This window comes from Acipenser ruthenus, chromosome 27 (assembly GCF_902713425.1).
Source record: "Acipenser ruthenus chromosome 27, fAciRut3.2 maternal haplotype, whole genome shotgun sequence".
Lineage (NCBI taxonomy): Eukaryota > Metazoa > Chordata > Actinopteri > Acipenseriformes > Acipenseridae > Acipenser > Acipenser ruthenus.
This window is the reverse complement of record NC_081215.1, coordinates 20,296,539-20,308,708: the sequence shown is the minus strand read 5'-3', so window position 1 is coordinate 20,308,708 and position 12,170 is coordinate 20,296,539. Positions and strand designations below refer to the sequence as shown.

Sequence of the window (12,170 nt, the reverse complement as noted above, 5' to 3'; positions counted from 1 at the left end):
ATTATTCACTTGAATCTCAGCAGGTGAACTAATTTGTGCATTCCCCGTGCTCACATATTAATACACATTTTATCTGCACGTGAAGTGATTGTACAATCCTCGTGCCTAAATACAACTACATAATTTAAATCACACGTGCTACATAGCCCCATTCTATCCCGTGCACTAATACATCTACACCAACATTAACACACCACACGCAACATAACACACAAAATACACACAGGGGCAGGGGCACCTCGACACAACATGTTAAAAAGTAAACTATAACCACACAATATTAAAAGGAATAACTCAAGACTGCTTTCCACAGTTTAGGGTCGATATAATGCAGTTGGCACTATTACCCCCAAAACACCTTCTCAGCCTTAGAGCAGACAGAACAGTCTCATTGCTGCTAGAGATGGAGCTAGCTTTTGGAGACCTGCAGGCCTGCAGATTGATTGTTCGTATGGGTTTGTTTTAAAGGTCCTCACTACTTGCACAGTTGGAAGCTGTGGAATTACTAAATGTTTGTTTGGTATGCAATGTCAAGCTTATCCCCTCCAAGCTAAAATACAGTATTTTAAATTGTGTCTGTTTACACTGAAAATGTTGTGTGCTAGCGAGAACCTCATTACCACTTTTTTTTTTTTAAATCAACACATGAGACTTTCAAAAGAAGCGGTTCCACTATTTCTACTGAATACAAGGTTTCTAAATCCATTTTCATAGCCCTAGAATTATCATCCACCTGTTGGATCATTGCAGGAAAACAGAATGGCACAACATACAGGAGGCGAAGTTCTTTATGGAAATGAGTTCTCTGAAGCAGGCCTGGGGGCAATTACAATTACAGTGGTATTCTGTTCAATTACAATTCAGTTACAATTATGCTGCAGTGATTATAAATTACACTAAAAAAGTTACATAAAGAACTACAGTACACACATTAATAGGTTTACTCTATTCTAAATAACCAAACAATTACCTCAGCTACAACTACAGAAACATACTATAGGATTATTATTATTATTATTATTATTATTATTATTATTTTAAACAAACGGGAACGCAAAAAGTGGTTCAAAATACAATAATAATGATCGAATGATCAATAATAATGATCAAACAAATGCGTAACGGAACTGTAATCGATCAATTACATGGTATAAATCAAATTCCACAGGTGTGCTAAGATTCAACTACACTCACAATCACAGTGTCATTTAAATGAATATCGAGTTGCACAATTATACTTGTAACTGACCCCTGGTCTGCTCTGGAGTGTTGGGATACTTCTGAAGAAATTGTGTTAGGAAAATGTATGAAGAAAACATACATTTCATGGACTACTCCTTAAATCTCTCTTGTCTTCAAACATGTTTAGCATTTCTTTCAAGACATATTGATTACTGTTCCAGTAGTCTGGGGCCATTTTTTAGCCTAAACATTAACAATGCTTACATAATAAACATAAGACGTCCATGAAGAAATTCAGCAAAGAATTTCAAACAATAAAAACAATGAGATACTGGACCAAATTCTCTTACTAAACCCACAAATACTGCTGACAGTAGGTCTGTCACATGACCACCATGTAGGTGTCCTGAACCTATTGTATTAGTTGAAAGGGAGTTTTTGTTGTCTGCTGAGAATTCTCCAGTTTAAATATGTGCTGCATTCTTGTCGTCGGTTGTCCAGTATAATGCATTTTCTTGAGTGTTTGGTAGCTATTTTTGACTTTGCAATATAAACACACAAGTGGAAGTGCAAAGTTCAAACTCCATATTGCCTGTAAGTGAATGTGTTTAACCCTTTAAGTAACCTCCAACCGTTTGGTCTGCAAGCACCCACATTATAACACCATCAATCAGCAATGTCACCAGTTAACCTATATATAGCTATAATTACATTTTAAAAACACACATTTTCTTTTCTCCAGTAACATGCAACAATAGAGTATTTAAATATAGCAATCCACTAGTTCTGAATGCCAACCTTTTTCTTGGAATTTTACTTTGATTCCCTGGAAAGCACCGACAGGATGTACTACCCCTGTGAACTTCTGTGCTTCCACTGTCCTTCTCAAACAGAGATCCATCACTACCAGAGACCTCAATGATATCACAATTAAGGTGGCAGTCACACATTGTGTGACAAGTTGTCTTTGTACTTTGGGAGATATCTGATTGCCACTTAACCTCCAAGGTGCACTTTACTGGTTTAATTCAAATGTCTATCTGGAATCATTCAATATCCAGGTAGGACTCCACAATAATTTCAGCATTAGTTCTACGGCCATTACACAGGTATTTTTATATTCCACACATTCATCTCTATTATAATATGCAAAAATTGTGATACTTTGCCAAGAAAATGGTCTGAGTCAGTAAACCAGGAACAAAGAAAGCCTTTTTCAGGGAAACTGCAGTTCAGTTTGTATCTGTCAATGCTGTACAATGTAAACCAAATCAATAACCTTTTACAGCACCAAATCACAGGGGACCATTTCTGACAACCTACAGTACAAGTCAACACAGATTCACCATAGCTGTTAAGAAAGATGCTTCACGCAACTTCAAACTGGGTAAGACAAACCCTGATTTTCAGGTTAGGTCTGTACTACCTTAGCTATGAGGAAGACAGCCCTTGTGATTGAAAGAAAAACAGCTTTCCGTTTCCTTTTTTGAATAACAACAACTTCTGGAACATGTCATTTTAAGCCTAAACCTGAATTGGTACAGCTGTAGATAGATTATGCCAAATGTTATAATGAAAGTGTTCATAAAGAAAAACAAAGCTTGTGCAATTTGTTTAGCTAGTAGGAAAAACAAATCTGAACTTTGCCAAGAATTTTTTCTAAACATAAGAGACAACATTAATGTGCAGTAGAGTATTCAGGATGGAAGCTGAGCAATTAATATCTTTGCTGGTTTAATTGCTTAGTCTTTTCTTTTTGGGAAGCATTGGGAAGTGTTCTCAGCTGAGAAACCCCCAGATGTCTCCCATAAACATTTTTCTCCATTACAACAGCCATTGGCTTCTGAAAGATCACGTTCACAGGCACCACTTCAAAGGGTGATTTCACAATCTCTCCTTCAGCAAGACAGATCTCTTGTCTTGCCCTAAGATTTATTGGCAAGCTACATGCAGACCAGGATGCTTTTTATAACCCCTATGAAACATCACTAAAACCGTCAATTGGCTCCATTTAGAAGATCTAAACCTGTGCTGCTTACGGACATTGGCAAGCTTTGTTTTACTTGACGATGATCAGATTATATTAAATCAGAGACATGATCCAAGGAGCTTGTTGATTAATGACTTGATAGTTAAGACTCTAAACTGGGGTTTATTCATTTGCTCGCTCCCTTTGGTATGGTGCATTCAACAATGGTAACATCCATGTTGATACTGAATAGCTACATATTTAAATAACGTATTTAAATAAACTGATTAAATGCAAATGTATTCAACTGCAATTGTTAGCAATGTGTTCCTAAGAATTATAAATATAGTGCAGCGCAGTTTGGGGGCGTGTAGCTGGGGATCTCTAATTAGTCTCTAATTCCCTATTTAAGCCCTGATCACCTGCACTACCGCTGTCTATTGTTTTCATTGTAGCAAACACTCAGACGCTGACATTTTGTGCTTCAGCTTAAATGTCTTTGCTAATATCTAAACTTCGCTGCCTTGCTCCTTTCACTGCAGGTCACTTCTCTGCACAGCGCTGCCAAGATATTATCAATTATTTTCCTACCTGCTCCGGTGATTCTTCTCATCATTCAGCTTCTCTATTTGGCTGCAGGAGCGCCAACGTTAGTCTTTCCTGCTCCATCCAGTCTCCTGCACAGCAACAGTGCCGTCCAAAGTGCAGCTCCATTGCTCAACTTTCTCCGCATCTTCATTAGAAAAACTGGACCTCCGCTAAACTTTCAAAGCTCCGCCGACAAGACATCGACATTCCCGTCATTATTGATTGCCTTGCCTTAGCTCTATTTAAATCTACCACAAAGCTTTGTTTGCTGAATTTCTCTTTACGCCTTGCGTGCAATCAAGCGCTCCATCTCGCCTCAGTGTCTATTAAATCTTACATTTCCAGGATCCAATATCACTACTGTATCATGCCTTCTCCCTCCGTTCTCCCCATACCAGCAGTTCACCTGACCCTCCATGGGATTCTTAAGAGCCTTCCCTCTACCTGAACCCTCCCGCTGCCTATATCAACGGACATTCTCCATTTGTTCATTTCTACTCTTTGGAAAGGCTGCTTATCCCCCTACGAGGATCTACTTATGGAGACCATCTGCCTCTCAGCCTTCTTCAGTCCTTTCAGAAGTTCCGAATTCACTGTTTCTTCTGCTTCCAGTTTCCCTGTGGTAGGTATTAATTTCTGTGACCTTTCTTCTATTACAGCTGCGTTCATCATTTGGTTACAAACCTCCAAGACGGATTAATTTCAGCGTAGTCAGTTCATTGAGCCGTCAAGTATCGAGTCCCCTATCCCCTTTCTTTTCAACAGCAAGGTATCTCCCCAGCAGGAACCCCCCCACCCTCAGACCCTCTGTTTATTGATTCCTCTATCTCTATCATCACTCGTCACTGGTTCTCAATCCACCTCTCCACCCTCATCTCCAGAGCAGCCCTCCCTCCTCGGCTCTACACCCCCATTCATTCCGTATAGACGCAGCCACCTCCACCGCAAGGGCCAGAATCAATCACAGCCTGATCAAAAACATGGGGAACTGGCCCTCTTCTGCAGTGTATTCTTACAGTTATTCATCCTCCTCTGATATAGTTGCAGCCCATTCTAAAATTGCTAGTATACCCAAAGTGGGGGCTTCCTGTCCGCCGGGGCCACCAGAGGTTTTCCCCTAATCAGCCTCAAGGGTATTTTTCCTCTCCACTGAGCGGCAGGTATACACATAGTCACACCTACTAATAATTCCTAATCACCTCTGTTTGTCCTGTTTGTCCTTCTAGTCTTTGGTATATGTTATGCGTCGGCATGTGTTCTTTGTTATTGTTTCATGGTGCAGGTGTTTTGCGGAGAGCCAGGGGTCCATCCTTTGGGTGGCAAGTGATCTCACTTCCCCGACCTCAGGTTCAGACATCCGCCTACCTTCCTTCTAATAATGAGTCAGAGCAGATCTCCGGCCACACTCTATCCTATCGTAACTCATGCACTTATCTTACCTCACCTAGTGAGGCTCTGTTCTATCCATTCCTATCCATGGGACGTGGCCGCTTTACACTTCCAGTGCTCGAGTCCCATACTAACCTGCATGCTTTCTCTTTACTTCAGGTCCCAGACAGTGCAGAGTCTTGGCCGGTCAATCACGAGGTTTAACGAGCGCCCCTTTACAGAAGCCTCAGATGCTGGGTACCCTTACTCTCCCAAGGGGCAACTGCCTCGTACTTCCATTTCGTGTCCTGGCACCCAGGACCGATTTCCTCTCCCGAGGGATGGCTCTTCGAGAATTACCCCTCGTATATGTTTTTTGGTAGCTGGGCTTCGCCCCTGGGATGCTTTGGCTACCCTCAGTCAGCAACCACCTTTCTATCCTAATTTCCAGCCCAGGCCATTGGACCACTACTAAGTCTGTCCTAAGTCCGTTCCTTCAGCGGCACTCTGTCCTACTAACTGCTCTTTCTGCTTCCTCTGCCCTATCCTTATATACCCAGCTTACACCCTGTGAATAATGTTTGTTTCATGCAAAAGTATTTTTAAAAACTAAACGTTTATCTATTTAGTGACTGATAAATATTTCACAGTATACACAAGCGCTTACCAATTTTGTGTCCCTTAGGAACTGCTTTACACTAATAAAATGAAAAAAAGGTTTTACAATATTTCTGCAAGAACATAAATATCCTGGGTAAATAAGGGGAAAAAAACAAACACACATAAGCACACACAGTGAACACGTTTTAATAAATTATTTGTTCCCTTGTATCAATCAATCTAACACAATCCCTTTCACAAAAGCAACCAATGTCTGTACATTTTTGTAACATACCACAGTACAACCTCACTAACTTGGGGTCTATATTTATTCCATTATCTTCCAGTACAGCATGTTTCATACATTATCTCATGTCTTAGTAATCTAAACCACTCGTTATGGTTACACACAAGAAGAGGGTCTGAAACGTTAGTGGAGAAACTTTTTTTTTTTTTTTTTTAAATAATGTTTAACCTTGCTGTTAAGAAAATGACAATTTAAAAATGTTCACAAGCTTAATAGCCTAAATAAGTTCTTGGCCTACTAAAGAATGTGTTACTGAAACTTTGGCTGATTACCAAGCTTGTAAAGTTATTAGCCAGTAATGTGTCTACCAAATCAATATGTAAATGTTTTCAACACAACACAGGAGAGCAGAAGCATACTTTATTTTTCTCAGTTACTTTTGAGCTCATCAGTTTTATTTTTTCGGTAATATGAAAACTTTTCTATAGATCATCTTTCCATTTAAAAAAAAATCAGTTTAACTCTAAGTAATTTGATATACAGTTGAAACCATAAAACACATTGCAATTAGAGGATACATTCCCATAGACCGCCTGCTTGGAAAGCTACAGTACGGATTGGAAACTTATGTCTACATGTCTGCCTGAGTTGCTGCATTCCTTGGTGACCTGTTGGAAACTAATCTCTGTTTTATGAAAACTTTTTGGTTGTGCTCAATGATCTTAAGAGTGTGATGTCATGACCAACCCCAAGTGTGACAGGTAATATACAATGTGGTCTTTCTGTTTCTCTGGGTTAAAGATGCAGTATGTCACACTAACATTTGGCTCTCAGAATTAAACAATAGCTTTTTTGCATCACACATATTAGTGAATGCAGACAGTGTTTGAAGAAAAATTATAATCTGTAATACTATTTTGGGAGGCGGTAGTTTGTGGATTAAATGAAGTACTTTTTTCCACAACAACCTGGCAAACTTTACTTATTCTGAAAAAAACAATGGAAAAATGTAATTGGATGTCTCTACCACTCTGGTAGGCAAGGGTTTTTTAAAATGCTTTAACCCTCCCAAACACTCTACTTGGATATCTGTTTCCCTTAACAATGACAGCACAGCACATGAGTCAAATGCTGACTCACATTTTCCACTACTATATATTTATCGTAGGACTCTTTGGAGAATTAAAAGGCAATGAAGTGACTCCCCTTTCCATAAAGATGCATGCCAACAGGACTTGGTTACAACCTCTAACTACAAGCCCAGGAACACATTAGAAGAAAAAAATAATAGGGAAATGACAACAGTGATAAAGATTTCTTGCCGAAGCGTTTTGTCAAAGAATTTTACTAGCTTAGTATTGCTACACAAATCTATTCCGTTACCTACAACTTTCATATTAAAGCTCAGAATCAGTTCTGCTTAAATTGAGAACATTTTAGTAAAACAGGGAAATATTTCAAACATGCCTCAGAGTTAAATTTGGAAATGTACTTTCAAATCATTTTGAAAAAAAAAAGTGAAACAAGGTTCCAGACAATCGATACTTCAATAGCCCACAGCACAGTGTGTTTTAGGATAGCGGGGGCAGTAGCAATGTATAAACGATATAAATGTTGCTATTAAACAGTCCTCATGTTGCATTCATAGATTGGCCTGAATAAACTTGTATGGCGCTGCCATAGCAACACTTAGTAATTATTATGGCGGCACAACAGACTTTATTAATTTAGATTGGAGTATAAAATAAAAATTAACTTTACATGAAACAAAGCAAAATATAGATTTTTTTAAAACTGCGAAAAACAGAAACATGTTTATCCACCTTCTTATACCCAAGGCTGGTTACCATGGAAATTATCCATAGGTCAACCAACAAGAACCTTTGATCTTGTGAGAAAATCTCAGACTGCTATTCTAACCCTGGCAATTGCAAATATTTTTTGCATACTTCTGACTGCCAGCATTTCACATGGATAAGATTTGATATTAAAAACAAACCAATAAAAAAAAATATGTGATATGTCAAAACAGATTTTTTTTTGTTGTTGTAAAACAACTCTGAGAAAAGTAGTAAGAGGGGGAAGAGTCCTTCAAGGACAAGCACACTTGTTGTTACTGTAGTGGTTTGTGAGGGTTGTATTTAATGGCCCAGTACACTTGTCTGCGGCTCTACGGAATGGAGGTGAGATTTAACTGCTTCTGAATCCATTTATTTACAGTAACAGCAAGCGATGACATTGGAGGCCATTGCAAGCAAACTTGTTAAAACCTGTACAAATATTAGGTGACTGTGTTAGCTTAATGAGTAATCTACAAGGTTTTTAAACCACTGGCAGAATAAATACGTATTTTCTTTATTTAATCAGGAAAGTACCATAGAGATTAAAATCTATTTTACAAGGGAGACCTGGCATGGTAAAACACACACACACACACACACACACACACACACACACACACACACACACACACACACACACAAATTCAAATGATCATAACCAATATAAAACACCTGCATTGGATATTATTATTCCTGTTTAAGGAATACCTTAAACACCTGCATTATGTTGATTTCTTTTTAGGAGGAAGAATAACAATAACATGTTCAAGTATTTGTGCTAGAAAACAAAAACTATCCATCATATTAAGCACTATCCATCATATTAGAGACAAACATCACATGAAAAATAAATGGTATTGATGTAATACAATGTGGAAATATGTATGACTGATTTTACACTTTATCTATGCTCCTGATTATGATATTTATATTTGGGGGTGGATCTTGCCCTTTACAAATGAATGGTGAAAAAATGTACATCTGGGTATTTAAAGTGCTCAATAATCCATATATGCATACACAGTTTCAAGTTTTAATAAGTATTTATTTTAACCTGTTGTCATAAAGTGTAAAGTTTGAGCTGTATTGGTCCTTAAAAAACATGTATTGTTTTCAAAGTATTCCTCCGAAGATATCCAAGCTGGTATGCTTAAAATACTGAAATAACCAGTATTAAAAGATACCATGTTCCTTCAGTTTTGTTGGGGTATCTGTGACAGGTCAAGAGGGACAGCTGAATGGAGGCTGTCTGTGTGACAGCTGTTTAAATGTACAGCTGCTTTTAAAGTTACAACTGCCAATTCAAAGAGTCAAGTAAGTGTTATTATATAAGCTAGAACACCCCCCATCACTGCCCTGAAAAACAACCCCTGCAACAGTAAACCATGCATGTGAACATATATATTTTATTAAAATGATCACACTTTGTGAAGTACAATGCACACGTAATTGCATTGGTTATACACTAGTATAGTGCTCAATCAGTTGTAAGATTTTGAATCTTCAATGTCTAATTTCAATGTCTTAGGCCTTCCTAAAAATAGGTTTAAATACAGAATATACATCTACCGATCTGTTGTTTTGCGCTGCGTTGACATTTCCTGTAGTCTATAACTGCATACAGGTCTTCAGTGTTGAAAGAGTTAACTAACGGTAGATAGAAGGTTATAACAAATACAAACGGCAAAAGCCAGTGAACAACTTATTGAGGCACTGCGGGTACAGCATGAACGGAACGGAATTGCATTCGCAGCTATATGGAATAATTTTTTTTTTTTTTTTTACCGGGTGGGGCGTTTCAGTGCTGAATTGGTGTTTTCAAATACCTCAGACATTAGGGGAAAAAAACTAAAACAATCGCAGAAAACATTTTATTTTCCATTTTTAGACACAAACGACTGGAATTTACAAAGGTTTTTGTTTGTTTTTTTCACTCCTTGACTTTTCTGTTACTAAAGGGTAGCCTGGAGATTGGAGAAACAGAAAGTAATTTGCAAAGTTTGTACACTATCCCCACCCCTTACGCAGATCGGCGCAAGAAGATTAAAGAAAAACAATTCACACTTTTTTTTCTGAACAGAGTTATAATAAACTATACATTGTTATTTTATAACAGCCAGCCATAGATAATATTCAGGCATTTGACTACTAAACTAAAACAAAATTAGCAACCGAAAATAAAGACTTCAGGTCACATCTCACAAATACGGTTTTATAACAACATTATCACCGATTAAAAAAACGTAATATGGTCTACACATAGGCTATATGAATCCGTTATGAGTAATACAAGTGTTTTTGTTTGTTGCTAAATTTGTCAGAAACAAATGTAACAACAACATGCCTCAGCATAAATAACTTTCAATTTCTTCACTCCGTAACAAATGTAGCAACAAGAGTAAAATCATGTGTACTGTGCCACAGTTAGGAATGGAATTACACAACAGGGTCGAATCACAGGATTGGACAACATGCAATCACAGTCTAAACCAAAAAAGTATGCATACACTATGGCTACATAAGAAGGAAGTGTGAATCCACTTTTAAACCTGCTTAGTATAACCTGCCCACCGATTAACCTGACCTTGATTTATTGTCATGCAAAATATACACATTTTAAAATGAATGTACTTAATCGGTCGCTTTTCCTACTTTACACAAATTACACAGCCTACGCTACTCTACATACTTACACAACATAATTTAGCCTAATTATACAACTTTAACCGATAATAATAATAATAATAATAATAATAATAATAATGACCAAAAAACGTGTTTATAATAAAATGTAATTTAAAGTTCCATTTTTGACATGAAAATAAATAAAACAGTGACTTAGTGAAAAACAGCATATTTTTCACAATATCTCCGTCTACTCTCCACCCATCCCTAATCAGACAACTTTAAAAATACACAGGTTTAAGCAATTAAATACCCCAACATGTACAATCTAGGCCCAGACCACCAGTACTGATCTGTTTCATCTCCCATTCCCCACGAGTGGGTGTCCGTTCATCCCTCATTCAAGGCACCACCGACCCCTATCACCCCCCGGAGCAGCGTGGTGGAATCGGATTCCAGCAGATTACTGACCTGGATGAATTGGATAGTAAGCGCTGATTTCCCGACGCCACCGCCTCCTACTACAACCAGCCGATACTTCTCCTGCACCGAGCGGTCCTTCCAGCCTGCCATCGGGGATCACTATTACAACTCACCGCTGCCCTCGTAGCACTGAATAAACACCCAGTTTTAGACAGGCCGGTGCAATTCAATAAATGCGTGAGGGAGAAAAATCTTAAATCCGCTTGGAAAAGAAATATGAGATGTATTTTCTTTATTTTAAAAACAAGTATTCTGTATAAACACGTCTATCAGTAGGTTGCTACTAGCAATGAGTCAGTCTCAACTAGCAGTCAGTCCCTATTCCTTCTCTAGTATATAGTCAAACTGCAGCGCTCTAGTGAAAATGAAACAAGATAGGAGAATCACTTACTACAAATGGCGTCGCTAGGGGCCATTCCACAGCCAAACGAAGTATTGAATATTTATGAGCTCTATGTTAAAAAGTAAGAAGTTTGTTGTTGTTGTTTTTTTGTTGTTCCTTTTGTATTATGTTTAGTTCACTGGGCCACGAGTTTTGAAACAAAACAAATGATTGCCAGCCTGAAACTAACAAAAGGCACTGAGTTGTATTATGAATTATTTAAAAGAGTATAGAGCTTATATATATATATATATATATATATATATATATATATATATATATATATAGATATAGATATATATAGCATATGTGCTTGTTATGTTAGTTGGTCGCCATGTAAAGATTCATTATCTTGTGTACTTTTAATGGTGCTCCGTTTATATATATATATATATATATATATATAGTATTTTACTGTATTACAGTATCTTTACATGGGTTGTATATACTGACATCTGGGCTTAGTTGTAACCATAAGAGGCAATAAGAACACACATTATTGATTGTTTCAAGCCCTAAACAGTATTTTTTTTAGGGTGTTGTCCCTGACAAAATCAGAATGTCCAAGTGAATTTGGCTAGTGTGTGAAACAGTGGCCAGTGCAAAACTGTATCCCTTCACAATGAGCTTAGATGCTACAGGGCTGGTAGTCAGCACGTTTAGACAGCATTCCTCTGTAAACTTTAATAAACTGCTGTTTTAGACAACTGCAAGTGGATTCCTTGCTGATTGTTTTCTGTGCATCATTTAGTAGATAACTGCTTTGCATTCTTCTCTATCACAAAGCAGAGTGTGATTTTACCGCACCTCTGGGCTTACTATGGGAAAAGCAATGTTTCCAGTGGTGCTCCTTGGACTTTTCAGCTGCAAGGACACCTGCTTGCA

The 12,170-nt window shown here is 37.8% G+C and overlaps 1 protein-coding gene across 1 annotated transcript in view; it reads right to left on the bottom strand.

Annotated features, from left to right (window-relative positions):
• The window catches only part of LOC117431956 (ras-related protein R-Ras2), a 43,118-nt gene extending 31,797 nt beyond the window's left edge, over nt 1–11,321 (bottom strand). Inside the window, exon 1 of the mRNA XM_034053271.3 lies at nt 10,892–11,321. Coding sequence (XP_033909162.1) covers nt 10,892–10,993 — 102 coding nt within the window. The 5' untranslated portion in view covers nt 10,994–11,321. The remainder of the gene's footprint in view (nt 1–10,891) is intronic.
• Between the last annotated feature and the right edge of the window lie 849 nt (nt 11,322–12,170).